The sequence below is a fragment of the Lagenorhynchus albirostris genome, chromosome 1 (assembly GCF_949774975.1).
Source record: "Lagenorhynchus albirostris chromosome 1, mLagAlb1.1, whole genome shotgun sequence".
In the NCBI taxonomy this organism is placed as follows: Eukaryota; Metazoa; Chordata; class Mammalia; order Artiodactyla; family Delphinidae; genus Lagenorhynchus; species Lagenorhynchus albirostris.
In genome coordinates this window covers 12923501-12939129 of record NC_083095.1, presented here as the reverse complement: position 1 = coordinate 12939129, position 15629 = coordinate 12923501, and the positions used below count along the sequence as shown (strand labels likewise).

The window sequence follows — 15629 nt, the reverse complement described above, 5'->3', positions numbered from 1 at the left end:
GAAAGTGTGCTGTGTCTCTAAGCCATTACAATGTGAACAGCACAAAAAACTGAGGAAATTTGGCCAACAATCAGAAACTGCTACTTGACTGAGCAGTCACTCACATCATCAACAGATGAGTGAAGTTCTGATACACATCTCTGGCTTGTTCAGTTTCATCTTACTTGCTAACATAAAAAAAAATCAACCAACATTCACACTGGAACTACACTCGTTCGTCAGTTGCAAGAATAGGTTGGCTATAAATAAACAAGTTTGGCAAAAATCAGTGAGAGCATTCTAAGAGAATCAATCGGCTGTATGGATTTTACAACAAAAAGTATTATATATTCTGTGTCACGATCTTTTACATCCGTAAATACGTGTGTGTGTGTGTGTGTGTGTGTGTGTGTGTGTGTGGATTCCCTCCCCCAGGTTGGTGGATAAACATTTTGGCTGGATGTTTAATGTTGACTGGCGCTTCGTAAGGTTTGTCCTATGCTTTCTAATTTTCTCACTTTCATGTCCTCTGCAGGGTGAGCCCCTCTTGTCTCACAGATGATCCCAAATCTCTCTCCAGGCAGAACTCACTGCTGAGCTGTGGGCACGAATATCCAGTGGCCAGCTGGGTATTTCCCAGACACTGGGTCATGTGTCTCCCAGGCCGGTGCAGAGAAGGTGGGGCCTGGGAGCTCAGGAGGGGCATGATCTGGGCTGCCCGCCTCAGTAACAGGACCCCGGGGTACTGCCCGGGACCATTGCCTGGGGTTGGCTGTGTAGGCTAGTGAGGTGTCAGAATTGGAGCTGATGGAGTGATGGATAGGGCATGGGGAGGAGGGTGGGGGACGTCAAACACTATCTCGAGGGACGAGATGGGGGGGAGGACGGGGAACTGCATGTTGAGAACCTTGCATTGGTGGTGTCTCGGGACATCCAAGCTGGAACCAGATCTGGAGGTTCCGGAGAGAGGTTGGGGTTGGGATACACCTGGAGCCTCTGGGAGCAGATTGTAATGAAAGTTGTTGGATGTGTATGAGCTTGTCTGGGGCAGAGAAGGGAGTGATAAGAGGTCTGGGTGTGCCTTGAGGTGAGCCAAAGGACCAAGCCACAAAGGGATGGGTGTGGCAGGTGTGGAGGTCACCTGGGTGAACCTCCTGAGGTACCATGAGGGCTGAGCTGTCTGAGGCAGGCAAACTGGTTGGCAGGCTACTACCAAAACCCAGGGTCAAGGGTATGTGTGTGACCTAGGATGAGAACGGCTGGCTAAGACAAGGGGGGCCAGATTCCAGACACCTTCTCAGGTCCAGGATGTGACCTATAAAACGTGGGATGTGAAGAGAGGAGGGATGAGGCCCGCATCACAGGCATCTGTGATTGTGCGACGGCTGGTGTCGCTGGAGAAGCCAGGGAGAGGAGTTGAGGAAGCCTGTCGTCCAGGCAGGGGCTCTGAGGGGCAGTCGGTACTCCGGGAGCAGGGTGGGACCAGCCCCGGGGGGGTGCAAGGAGGGAGAGGTCTCGAAGGCGCAACCTAGGACTTGGCCAACAGGACACTTCCAATGACTGTCTGTGGAAGGAATGAGTGAATGAACGAGGGGCCGGCAAGTCTGAGGGCTGAAGAGCCATCCCACAAGGGGGAGAATCACGAGGCAGAGACTGGGAGTTCCCAGGGGAGACTGGCCAGGGGTCAAATGCTGCAAAGGCCACAGGGAATGAAGCCTGCAAGGTGGCCGCCGTTCATATGCTGCAGGATCTCTGCTGAGTGGTGAGACACCCAGATGGCAGAGGCTCGGGAAAGAACGGGTGAGGAGACAAGAGGAGACCCTCTCGAAAAAGTCTGGTGAGAAAGCAAAGGAGACGCTGAGGCAGCAGCTGGACAGAAATCTACTAGAAGAAAGATTTCGACATGTGTGGGTATTTATATGCCTGCCTTCCCTCCTCCTTCCCTCCCTCCATCAGCCTCCGATCTGAGGCCCCCAAGGCCTGAATTCCAGGTCTGGCATGTCCTAGTAGAGTAGCCTTGGGAAAATCCAGCGGACTACTTTAAGCTGAGCTCCTGCCAGGACACAAATCCCATAGCAAAACAGGATTCAATTTACACTAAGTTAAAATAAATTCAAGTCTGGAAAAAAGCTGCTGTAAAGAGAAACACCTTGCCCTCCACAGTCTCTGATGACCTAGCGGCCAAGGGAGCTGTGGATTCCAGGGACGGGTGCTGAGGCGGGGACCCTGAGCCCCCAGAGCCCAGTCAATGCTGCTGTAATGTGCAGTGAGTAAACTAGGACTCAGTACTGTTCCATGTCCTTTTATTACAATTGTCCTTGTGTTCCAGAATGAATGGCTATTTAACACACAACCCGAAGCACTCGTAAATTTGATCTTAGCTTCCCATTTCTTTCTTATATTGAATCAAAGGGAAAAAAAAAATCTTACAAAAAAAAAATCACCAGGTTTAGTGCATCCCTGGAAGAGCACCTTTACTAAACAGGAAACAAAACGTGCCAGGAATCTGACCAAATACACAAAGCAGCAGGTGAGATTCCTGATAGGAAAGAATGACTCCCCATGGAACATAAATAGATCCCCTCCAAGTACATATATTTCACATGAGTGTGTACATACATATGTAATATATTAAAAGAAATTTGGTTTCTACCACGAGAAGTTACTCAGCAATAATAAATCAACATCTCACCTGAGACAGGGAAGTGGGGACACTGCAGCCACGTTATAAACCGAGGCGCACCTCACTCCTGTACACGCCTCCCCTCTGTATGCTGTGCACACTTGCTGGGTGGGCTTCTCTCTGCCCGGCCCCCCAGGCCCAGCAGATCCAGTGTTTGTAGAAAAGCGAGTCAGGGAAGGCAGGTGGCCCTGTGGCCTCGGAGCCCACCCTGCAGGGCCCAGGAGCTGGCTGCAGCGGGGAGGCAAACACGCGAGGCTACCGCCACCTGCCTGGAAGGCCGCTTTGGCTCTGGGGTGAAGGGAAGTGCTTGGGACCCCAGCAATGGCACCGCAGTGTGTCTGGTTTTCAACAGCGAGCCTGCCTCTGGGGTCCACCCAAGGGCCACCCAAGGGCCTCCAGATCTTTGTAGTTTGGCCAGTGGGGGCTTCCCCTAGGATCAAATGGCTTTTGGGAGGGGAGTAGCGTTTCCAGAGCCACCAGGGCTCAGTCCTGTGAGTGTATGTGCGTGCGCACACGCCCACATACACACGCACTTCAGTGGAGGTCAGCAAGTTGCAAACGAGTGTTCTACAGGGGCGCGCTCAAATAGTGTCTGCTTTGGGGTCAGTTTGTCACTGCGTTCTGAGTGTCCCCATGCCAAAGTGGATTTGTTCAAAAGATACCAGCTGCTGGAGGCTACAGGTACAGAAGACACGTTACACACTGGGGGGAGGGTGCAACCCTCTCAGGGCTTGGCACGGTGTTTTAGTAACAAAACAAACAGAAGAAACGCACGGGAACCCTTTCCTCATTGTAAAGCCCTTTCCTGGCACCACAGGCAGACGGGGAAAGGCCATCATGATGAGCAGGTGCGTCAGTAGCTTTAAGGTTTAGGAGCTGCCGGTCCAGGAGCCAAGTCACACGCAGCCGTACTCGTACCACACGGTCTGCTGGTCCCCAGCCGGCTCGGGGGATGCCGGCGTGCTCTTCGAGCTGCTCCCACGACTGAAGTCCTCGGAGGCCCGGCTGCCATGGGGAGCCAGGTCAGGAGACCTGCCTGGGCCCTTGGCAGGGAGGCCCTCGCTGTAGCCCTGCCCCGGGACCCCGTCCCCCTCGGAGGGGCTGAACCCCGCCCGGACGGGGGCGATGGTGGCCGCCTCTCCCGAGTGCGGGGAGGCTTGGGGCTTAGTCCTGGCAGCCGGGGCTGCAGCAGGTGAGCAGTGCTGTAGCTGGGAGTTGCTGCCACTGCCACCTCCAGCGGCGATGGCTGGAGACGTGGCGGACTGCTGCAGGGGAGCTGGCCTCTCCTCCTTCGGGGGAGCCAGAGAGAAGCGCCTCGCGTCCAGTGGCCGGCTTCGGGGGCCAGGGCCCTGACAGGGGCCGCCAGCCTTTCCCACAAGCGGGGTCCGCTCCCGGGCCAGGCTGTGGGAGCTGGGAGGTGTGGAGCCCTGCAGGCTGTGGCTGCCTGTGTCTCTGCCCGCCGAGGCCTCGGGAGCCCCTGGCTCCTGTTTGCAGGCCTCTGGCCCGCTGGCCCGGAGGAGGTCGGCGGAGGCCAGGCTGAAGGCCCGGCTCAGGGATGCACTCCGGCCAGTGGGCGTGTGGGAAGCGGGGGGCATCGCGGCCTGCCGGAGTCTGCCCAGGGACAGGCTCTGGGGCAGCTGGGCCTGCCTCTGGGGGGCACTGGGCAGGGCCTCGGCCTCAGCGGGTCTGAAGTTCGGCTTCACGTACTGCCCGGGCTTCAGCGGCTTCCCCTCGGAGGTGGTGACGGGCATCTTGATGGTGGGGGCCATGAAGCTGGTGGGCATCTTGGTCCCTTCTTTCCTGGTAGGTGGGCCTGGCTGGCCTCCGATGGCCGGGAGATCACTGGCCTTTCTAAAATAGTCACTTAGCAGGTCATCCCGGCAACTGGGAGCATCCTACAGGGAAGAGAGGAAGAACTGAGTGAGGGCCAGAGGGGCCTTGGAGACCCCTCCTCCCACCCAGGATGTCCCCTGTGCCACCCACATGGCCAGGACTGAAGTTTCCCGCTCGGCCTGTTGAAGGCCTAACTTCCCCACCATACACACTGCTCTGGTCAGGGGTTGGGACAATACACGGCTCGTCAGGGAGAGGACCCAGATGCCACTCAGTAGCCCCCTCTTTTTTTTTTTTTGGCTGTGCTTTGTGGCACGTGGGATCTTGGTTCTCCGACCAGGGATCGAACCTGTGCCCCCTGCAGTGGAAGCGCAGACTCCTAACCACTGGACCGCCTGGGAATTCCCAAGTAGCCCCTTAACTTTACAAGTAAGAAAGCAGGTCCAGAGAGGAAATGACTTCCCACAAGGCTCATCCACTTTATGGAAGGGTCAGGCCAACTGTTTCAACCTGGTTCCCATTTCTTCACCAAGCAGAGCAAGGGGCAGAAAGCTGACCGGCAGGACCAGACCTTCTTTGTCAGCCCACCAGGCTCAGACGCACTGCAAGGGCTTTACTGTGGGCGGCAGAGAGGAAGAGAAACAAGACCAGCTCCCAAAAAGCCAGAATCAACCACACTCAGGACCCTCACTGCCTCCCAGATGTTTCTCCTCATGTGAGAAGTAAGGGGGAAAGGAGGCACAAGGGGCAGGGGGAGGGCGGTGGGAACCAGAAAGGTCGACCGTCCAGGAGAAGAGGGAGGTGGCCCAGCCCTCTAGACTGTCCCCCTCAAGCAGCTGCCACCTAGCTGGGCTTCCCCTGGCCAGGGAACTGGTGTCCTTTGCCACCATCGTGGGGACAGGAAGAGTCGCCAGGGGCCAAGCTCGATGGCCATGTTCAGGCTCACTTCAGCCTTCTGCCAACACCTCACAGCCTAGAGGAGGCAAGCGGAGGGTTCTCCTGAGGCCGACGCTGCAGAACGCGGAAGGGAAGTGAGTCCGCACCAGCGATGAGATCGGGGGCCGAGAGCTGCTGCAACGAGACCCCAGCCCGCTGTGACCTGTCAGGGGGCATCAGTCCGCAGGACAGGTCAGCAGCTCGGGAGCCACTTGCCGACAACTCCTGGCCCCTGACAACATCTGGATGCTCAACTTGACCGAGGTGCAATCTTGTGGTTTCAGGCTAGTTTGAAGCCTCACTCTTGGCATGTGTGTGCAGTAAGACCCTGGGTCATCAATATGGACCAGAACCATTTATCAAGTGCTTCCCGCAGGCCAGGCGCTGTGCTAGGAACCCGGGGTATAATCGCAAAAAACTTAGTTTAATTTTGAAAGCAACCCTTGTAAGGGTTGCTTAAGGTTGTATTAAAACAATATTTAATATATAAGAAACCTGAGGTCATAGATAGACATCTAGAGAGTGGCAGATTGGGGATTAGAACCCGCGCCTGTCAGACTCTGCAGCTGTTTTCAGCACCTCCTGGTCCCTTTCTGCACACTTCTAACTTCTTTAACCCCCACCTTCAGGGCCACCCAGGGAGCCCATCTTGTGACACCCCCTCCCCCCAGCATCATCAGTGCTTGGGGAAGGGGGGCATGGGTGGCTTCTCCAGGCCTGCTCAGAGGAGGGTAGGGGTGCCAGGTGGGGCTATGGGGGTGAGCACCTGGGCAGAGGGGGAGAGGACGGGTGGCTCTCAGAGGGTGAGCATCAGCTTCCAGCAGGGACAGGTAAGCAGCGGTGAGTATCTGGGCAGGTCTGAGCTGAGTGCGGAGGGGCCCTGAGCCTTGCTTAGGACCCACCCCCTGAGATCTGCCCAGAGAAAGGAAACTCACGGGGACCGGCACATAATCAGAAAAGGACTAAGAAGAGGAACCATCCAGTTGCAGGCACCCCTGATTTCTGGACGTTCTTGTTTATTCCACTAGATCAGGGATTCTCAGTGCGTGATGCCTGGACCCACGCTGACGGTGAGAGCGTCGTCTGGGAACTTCACAGAGATGCAAAATCTCAGGAACTCTGGGGTCCAGCTTGTGTTCTGCCAAGCAAGTCCGATGCACACTGGAGTTTAAGACCCACTGCATCAGACCGTAAACTTCTGGAGGGCAGGTTTTCTGTCTTTCCCACTTTGGGTTCTCCAGCTTCTAACACACAGTAAGTGCCTGATACACAGACAACCCCAAGACCGAGCACCTAGCAAGTATGCGATAGAAATCTGCCCATTAACTGGTTTGCTTTGTTTTTTTAGCGCAGGCACCATGCATACTTCCTCACACGCGGGAGCTGCTCAATTAATATCTCCCAAACAAATATTTTGTGTTCTGTGTCACTGTGACCCATTAATGTGGGCCACAGAGTTTACTATAGGGCTAGAGAAAGTTCGACTGTATTTGTTTAAGGTAAATGAGAGAGAATCACTGAAGCATTAAACCTTAAAAGGTCTCAAGTGCAAGACAGTATATGTGTCATCTGTTGAATAACCCAATAGCTCATGGGACTGAATTTAGACAGAGTATGTAAAAGACAGACATGCAGCTTCAGAAAAGCTAAATGGAGACGCTGGAAAGGTGACAGCAGAGGGAATCCTAATACAGGTGATGTTTGGGGGTTAGAGCTGCAGAGCAGAGGTCAGCAAACCGGAGCCCCGGGCCAGGTCCAGCTTGCTGGCCTGCGAGCTAAGAATCGTTTTTACATTTTTAAATGATTGAAAAAAATTTTTTTTATAGAACGGTCTTTTGGGACATGTGAAAATGATATGAAATTCAAATGTCAATGTCCATAAGTAAAGTTTTACTGGAACGCGGCCACGCCCACTCATCGACAGATGGTCTGCGGCTGCTTCCCCGCCTAAAGCGGCAGAGTCGAGTAGTTGCAGCAGAGACCGTCTGGACTGGAAAGCCTAAAATATTTACTATCTGGCCCTTTATAGAAAAAACTGGTTGATCTCTGCTGGTGAAGGCTCAGGGGAAGTGGGCATTCCGAGCTCTGCCACAAAACCTAGTGAGATGCTAACTCCGTGAGTGGGGGACTGGTCACTCTTTTCTTGAGAAGTTCCCAGCGCGGGGCACACAGCACCCCTGCCCTCCATGCCGGCACCACGTTCTGCCCACTCACTTCACAGACGGAGAAACAGCCTCCGAGGTCTGGGGCTGGCTGCTGACACCCAGGGATCTGCTGGCTCGCGGGTTTGCTCCCCACCCAAGCAGCCCTGCACCTAGGCCACGCACCCCCGCCCCATCCCTTTCTGTGACTTTGCTGCCACGGTTTCTGCCTACTGTCCCAGTTTGGGAGAGAGCGAAGGAAGAGGGATTCGCTGTGTCCCTTTGAGCCCTGGGCCACTCACGGAGGAAGGGGAGCCCCGGTTGCTCTCCTCCAGGAACTCCTCCAGGGTGACCATCTCACTGCTCGGGGAGGCTGAGCAGGGCCGCACCCCGCCATGGGGCTGGGCTGCGCCCCTCTTCCGGGCGCCCTCTTGGGGGAGAGGCCCGTTCCGGGGTGGGGGGTACTCATGGCGGCTGAGGGCAGTGCGCCCCGGGGTGCTGGCATCCCGCGGCAGAGTGGCTGTGTCCCTACTGGGGATCAGGTCTTCGCTGCTGAAGCTCTCGGACCTGCCGTGGAGCTGGTCGGAGGAACCTGGGGTCGGGGCGGGCGACACAGAGAACACACGTGAGTCCCCCTCTCTGTCTCCAGGGGGCTCTGTGCTGCCCCCAGCTCACTTAAGACAGAGAGGACACTGCCTGAGAACCCAGGGCGCACTTCTCCCAGGCTGGGATTTTGGATGTTAAGAACACTCTGGAATGCTTAGAATTCAGAACAAAGTAACTTGAGATAAAAGTGGAAAAGCTTCTGCTAAAGTTTCCATTGTTAGGAGCTATACGGCACCACACTCATTAGCTCCTGTCTGTTCACATAGTTAAAGGTTTACTTAGCACCTGCTTCGTGCCAGGTGTTCTTTAGAGGCTGGTCATGTGGACTCTGAGAAGTGAAAAGATTTGCGTAAGGGTTTACGGTCTTGGGACAGCAAACACATTCTTTTCAGATGTGCAGGAAACATTCATTAAGACAGACCGTATTCTGCACTGTAAAATAAACTTAAAAGGAATCAAAGCCATCCACTATGTCCTCTGACCACAGTGGAATGCAACTAGCGTCACTCTCTCCATTCTACAGATGAAGTAACTCAGATTCAGAGGATGGGTGACTCTCCCAGGTGCCCAGAGCCTGTCAGAAGGGGTGAAGGGATTTGAACCCCAATCCATCCAAACCCCGGGCCTTCACTTGCAACCGCGTGACGGGGCCTAGGAATGCAAACGCAGAACGCATGGAGGATCTCGGGAACTGTATTTTTAAAATTACAAGTATACTATAAGCCCAGAGTCAGAGATCCACATACACTGCAAAGTGCCCAGAAGGAAAGGCCGGCTCACCTTTCAGGTTAAGAGGTGAGCTGTCGCTGGACGCATTTCTACTGCTCTCCAAGCTCCCCGGCCGGGACGCTGAAAGGAAACGCCAACATATAACCTAAAGGCCGATGGTAAACCATCTAATCCGAGAAAAACTATGGAACCAAGTAACTGTGTGCCGAAGTGAAGCTGAGCGCCCCCAGGAAGGCCGAGCGTCGGGATCCTCTGTGCTCTCCCCCGAGGACAGCTAACTTCCCTGAGCGCCAGGCGTGGCACCCAGCAGACTGTCCAGAAATGACAGCCTATGGTATATATATATATATTTTATTAGGTCTAGGGCTGTGGCTTAAAACAATTTTGTTAACGAGGAAAATCTCATGCAGAACTGAAAAAGCAGACAAAAAACCCGGCTGCTCTGGGTGAGCCAAGAGTTGGGGTGGGGATGCCCACCCCCATTACTGCACAGAGCTTTCTGGAACACGTGTGAAAATCTCCTGCCTAGACCATGACAGTGTAGCTCGGTGAGGGCGGGAGCCAGGAAACGGCAGTGTGAGCACACGTGTGTTATGTGTGTGAAAGGGAGTGTGTACCGTGTGCAGGTGGCTTCAGCTCCCTGATCCCGGGAATGGGACCCTCAGCAGGAGAGGGGGCATTTGCTTTTCCCAGCTGTTTGCTGTCCTTCGGCTCATCCATGTCAAATTCACATCTGCCCCAAAGGGAAAACCTGACCTTTACGGTGACAAATGCTGGAGGGAACCAGCCCTCCCGGCTGCTGTCTGTGCCTGAGCGGGTCTGCGGTGGCGACTCTTGGATCCCAGGGTGAATAACCAGGTCCAGGGAGGGACCCGGCCCACACGGCACAGGGCAGGCTGGGTCTTCAAGGCCTGCAGGGTACCTCTCCCGGTCCCCTCTGCCAGCAGCACTCAGCATCACGGCCCTCATCAGCCTGCCCTGTGTCAGTGTTTGTCCTGCTGGACCATGAACCCCTGGGGGACGGGGACTGTGTTTCTGGCATCTCTGCATCCTCCCAGCACACAGCTGGTGTTGACCGCACTGAGAACTGGAGACGTACTACTTACAAGCTACCTCCCCTCCTGCCTGCAAGTTTGCTTTTGTTTTTCTGGGTCTTTAGGGCACCCAGTTCCCACGTGCTGATGTGTTCTCTGCAAATAGAAGGCATCTGGAAAACACTTACTAGCAAACGGGGTTTGGGGACGAGCCAAAAAATACATGGTTTTCGTGCATGATATAAAAGCAGAATAAGTCCTCTCTTTGAGAAGGGAATATTTGAAATGAAAAAAAGCACATCCCTCATTAAAAAGGAAATAAGTTTCACTAAAATTGTGATACAAATCAATGGGACCCCAAAGCACTTTTGTTTATCTAAGCATTGCATCAAAAACCCCTTTCCCTTCTTTTTCCCGATAAGAGAAGCTCAAGGAATCAGAATACTTAGGAAGAAAACCCTTTTGGTCAGCTGACAAGCATAAATTGGGCTACTCAGGTTTACCAAATGTTGCAGGAGATCTCTGCTGTTGTGTTATCCACCACTCAATGTAAAGACATAAGGGCGCCCTGTGTCAAACTGTTTCATCGCAGAGCCTGTCTTTACTCATGTCAATTGGAAATGTCTGTATTTGTATCATAATACTTTTAAGACAATGGATAGGGTAGAGATAACACTTATTGTCGATCAGAAATAAACTGAATTCAATGTAAACTTTTTTTTTTTAAGAATTACCTTCCAACCCTCCTATGACTTTTTTTTTTTTGCAAAACTTTAAGAAAAACCCAAAGCTGTTTATAATTTTTGAGAAGGTTGGTATAATTCTTGGTTTCCCTTCTGCCTAAATTTACAATATGCCTGAATCAAACGGCAAGTGCTTCTAACAATTTCTAAGACTAAATATAACTTGGAGCCACTCTGGGCAACTAAAATCCAAGTGAGGACAGTGAGAGATCTTCCTGAAATCAACACTCCCTGTGTGGGTCCCCAGAACTTCCTGGCAAACAGGGGTGCTTTAAAGCAAAAGGAATTAAACTCTCCAGAAGTGGGATGCTTGATACGTAGTGACTTCCCCGTCACTGGAGGTATGTAAGCAGAAGTCACATGCTCAGGCCCTGGGGAGGGCAAGGAAGGAGCCTGGAGGAACTGTGGACCCCCCCATTCCCACCTCATACAACAACTTCACTTTCACCTGTTTTGTGTGTTGGACTTCCATACAGGACTTAGCTTAAAGGAAAAGCACTGTTTGTTTGTTTTTGCGGTACGCGAGCCTCTCACTGCTGTGGCCTCTCCCGTTGCGGAGCACAGGCTCCGGACGCGCAGGCTCAGCGGCCATGGCTCACGGGCCCAGCCGCTCCGCGGCATGTGGGATCTTTCCGGACCGGGGCACGAACCCGTGTCCCCTGCATCAGCGGGCGGACTCTCAACCACTGCGCCACCAGGGAAGCCCGAAAAAGCACTGTTGATAAGAACAAGACTGAGAACCCAGGAGGAAGGGGACATCGCACTGACCACTCACCGTACTGCCTGTGGGGAGCGAACTCGAGCTCCAGGGACGGTTCGCAGAGGCTGTCATCAGAATTATAGCCTGTGGTGAAAATAAGGTGATGATACAGGGGTCCCGGAACATCCACAGGGAAACACGGCGTCCTGTGCCGGACGGCCACCTCTGACTGGCACCTGAGCCACGGCCGCGCCAAGCCCTTGGAGGCGAGGGAGGGACGCGTGGACGTGCCTCTTCCATCCCTCCCCCTACTCCTCCTGCTGGCATGGCCCTCACTCCCGACTCCTGTTAGATTTAACTTCAAATCCCATTTCCGCCTGTGCAGTGACAGGGACTCGAAGACTAAAGCAGTGATCTGGCCAAAGGATTACACAGCAAAAGGAGGCGAGTATTCAGGGCCCTGGGGAGCGCCTCCCAACCTCCAAGCCCAAGCCGTGCCGGCAGTTCTGGTCTGGAGACCACAGTTGTCTTCAGGAGGCGGGAGGAAGGCAGAGGAGAGAATCCAGCACCTGAGGGGAGAGGCTGACTCCCTGGAAACAGCCCTGCCGCCGCAGCTCCTCACCCGAGATAGACCTGGAAGCACAGGCCACCCGTCAACTGCCCTTTCTCTGAGAGGGATTCAGATGCCCTCTGCCTCAAGCCTGCTAACTTCTCTCTGACAGTAGACCCTGGGTCCCACCAAATGGCAAGAGGGTTTCCACCCTGTCCCCAATTCCTATTATAAAAGTTCTGGCAGTGAGATACACCCAAAGTTAGGTATGATGTATACACTACTATACATAAAATAGGTTAACTAATAAGGACCTGCTGTAGAGCACAGGGAACTCTTCTCAATACTTTGTAATGACCTACATGGGAAAAAAAATCTAAAAAAGAGTGGATATATGTCTATGTATAACTGATTCACTTTGCTGTAGAGCAGAAAGGAATACACATCGTAAATCAACTCTACTCCAATAAAAAAAATTTTAAAAAAAAGTTAGGTATGATCTAATTGCTTCCTTTTCAGGTTTTGTCTCCTGGAGATGAGGGCGGGACGACTCCTTTTTTTAACTCATTGAAGGCAGGAGAATCCTACATTTTGAATTCTGCCCTAATGCCCAACTCAAAGTCGTGGCTTAATGAAAACCTGCTGCCTTGATTACTACAGTATAACACGGCTAGTGACATGTAGGCTACTGGTCGTTAAACCTGGCTAATATCAGAATTTTCTGGAAAACTTTTAAAAAATACGGAATCTTATTTAGGAAAAGCATATCTGTATTTGTCCTTTGACCCAGCAATTCTACCTCTAGGAATAAATTCTGGGGACTGGTTGGTTGAATGAACTGTCATACCACCATTTTAATTATTATGCGCCTCTTAAAAAGAATGAGGAAGATCTCCATGATATATGGCTAAACGAAAAAAAATCAAGGTGCATTATTTTGTTTATTTTTGCAAAAAGAAACACTGGAAGTATAAACAAGGAACCAAAAAAAAAAAGGTTATCCATAGGCTGATTCTGGAATGGAATGGAGGGGAAAGGGAGATGTGAGACTCAGAAACCTAAGCATGCCTTCCTGCATAATTTAGCTTTAAATTACATAAATATTTTATGTATTAAAAAACAGAATTTAAAAAGAAAAAACTCTAACACTGAAAACAGAAACAAATGAACCTTACTGTATATCAAACTGCTAACATAATCACCTAGAGAAAAAAATTCCAGTGAATTTTGAATATAAAACTCTGTGCATCCTTAGTGAGATATAATCGCAGAACTAAAAGAACTACCAGAAAACAAACATCACTTAGTAATTTTATTGTTAATAATATAATTTTTTTTACCATTACTGCATATTTTCAGGAAAAGTAAGTAGATTTTTCAAGAGACAAGACTTCTGTGTAAGAAAAGGACACACGCATATGAAATTAAAAAATCCCTGTAATATTAAATTAGAATTTGAAAGATTGATATGTCATAATATCTATGTGTCCTTTCTTTACTGAAAGGGTCTAAAAGTAATGACAACTCTGTAGTGTCCAGATCTTGATTATTAAATTCTGCTCTAAAAGGAACTAGATTTACTTGAAAAAATGCTGATTCTAAGGGCAGGGAGTGGGGGCGGGGTGTTCCATTTCGAAGACGGTTACATGCCCACTGGCGACGACTACCCAGAGTGTGAGAACTGGGCTGCCAGAGAATCTCCACGGGCAGTGCTGGGGTTGCAGGGTTGATGGACCCTCATGCACGCTCAGCGGACGTGTGACTGGCCAGTGATGTTTCCAGGCTTGGGCTCTGGTTCAGGGATGGGGGTCCAGACTGAGACAGCCCAGGGTTAGCCTGGAGGGCTGGACCTTGAGCCACACAGACCACTGGTACACTGAGGGGAGATGGTGTTCCCAGCTCTTTCCCAAGACCAGGCAGGGCCTCTGTACCCCAGGGCCCAGGAAACCAGGGGAGACTGATGACTGTGGACAACAGACATCCTTGCCACGCTGGGCTCAGAGCATGCCTGTTCCAGACAGCACATGGCACGGCTCCACTGACATCCAACAGTAAGTGACTATGCCTGCAGTGTCTGGCCAGCAGTGGGGAGAGACTGTCCGGCTGCCCTGTGCCCACCCAACTCACCTTCTCCCCAGCGGGGCTTCCTACTTGTAAGCAACTGGGATGAGGGCAGGGACCCTGTCTTTGCTTTGCTTGTCAAACCAAGGTTGTGAAAGTCTCTGGTTTCAAGAGCCAAGTGGGTGGTATTATCATGAAGAATCACCACCACTGCTTGTTCTCCAATTTCTAACACCCCAGAGGCAATCACTTTCAGTTCTTTCAGCTGTTTCTTTGGATGGTTTCAGATCGCTAAATTATCAGCGGAATGTCTTTTTTGCTTTGAAGCTTCCTGCTTCCTCTCCGTTGGCAACTTTAAATTTCCCAGTGCCTGCTCCATCCACCTGACTGCTCTTTTGGCGGCATCCCATTCTTGTTTCATGGGTGCAATGGCTTGGCTCATCTATGACTATATTAATGACGGACATCGTAAAGCTTTCATGTCTGTGCTTCTGTTTACTCTGTTGCCTCTCACACTGGTTTTGGTCTCTGGTACTGGAGGCTCTCCTCAGGTATCCGTGGGCCTCACCTGGCCAGATCTGATGGGGACATTCAACTGGGAATTCCTTAAGCTGATCACATGACTGGGAGAATGTTTTAATCTCACATCTAAAGATGTGAACACACATGGCTACTGGCAACCTGGGAGACCTTCAGTTTGTAAAGCCTTCCCTGCAACCTCCTTGTTTTTCATTTGGGAAACGTGCCTTCCCCTTTACTAACCGACCTCCAGTTCAGAGACCCTCTTGTGTATCCTCCGTAGAGAATAAACCTCCAGACTTCTACCAAGTTGGGCTGAGGGAGGCTGCCTGCTTTTCGCCCAAACTTGGGCCTCCCTTCTGGAGCTGCTTGGTACCACCAAGGCCTGCACGGTGGTGGTGAGAGAGGGTCCCGGGGCTTCCCCACCAGTGGCTTGGGATCAGGCCTCTAGAGGGTGAAGCTGTCTGTCCAGAGTCACCCACCCAGCTGGCAGGCAGGGCTGAGGCCTGAACCCGTGTCTGTGTGACGCCAGAGCCAGCCCACAGCTTAAGCACTCTGCTCTCCACCTCTCAGCCTGAGACCCCTCCTGGCCCTGAGAGCCTGGGGTCTTTAAGAAGGAACCTGAGCCCCAGATGCTCGGCCCTCTCGTTTCTGGACAAGGTGAGGGGCCCACGACTCACCTTTGGTGCGGCCTGGGTGCCGTGAGATGGGGGTGGAGCTGGAAGGGGTTGTAGTGATGGCTGAGGACGAACAGGGCCGGGGGCCCGGCTCCACGGGCCAGGGCTTCATGGCTGGGTCAGCAGAGGCATCCTTGCGGTCAAGGCTGTCTCTGTGCGGGGACCCTCGCTTTGGCTTTAGGTCCCCAGGACCTGGGGCAGAGAAGGACACTGAGAAACGGGGCTGCAGAATCCTGTGCTCAGGCCGGGCTGCCACACGGAGGCCTAGAAGCAGGGGTGGCAGGGCACACGGACCACAGGTACAAAAGCTGAGCTGCCCACCTCCTGGGCTGTGGCTTAAACAGGAGGGCCCTGGCTACAGGCCTGTGTCGGAGGGCCCACCTCCAATGACGGGCCAAACCGTGAGCCCTGAAATTTTGGCTGGGAGGAAAAAAAGGA

General features: G+C 52.6%; 1 protein-coding gene across 8 annotated transcripts in view; it reads right to left on the bottom strand.

Annotated features, from left to right (window-relative positions):
* Positions 1-2265: 2265 nt before the first annotated feature.
* Positions 2266-15629, bottom strand: part of CCDC88C (coiled-coil domain containing 88C) — a 129107-nt gene continuing 115743 nt past the window's right edge. For 2 of the 8 annotated variants that reach the window (XM_060168840.1, XM_060168970.1), the window contains exons 26-30: positions 15195-15383; positions 11460-11528; positions 8959-9027; positions 7875-8164; positions 2266-4557 (exon numbers count right to left, since the gene is read on the bottom strand). In XM_060168840.1, coding sequence (XP_060024823.1) covers positions 3559-4557; positions 7875-8164; positions 8959-9027; positions 11460-11528; positions 15195-15383 — 1616 coding nt within the window. In that variant the 3' untranslated portion in view covers positions 2266-3558. The other 6 variants (XM_060169031.1, XM_060168918.1, XM_060169258.1 and 3 more) reach the window with 6 other exon arrangements.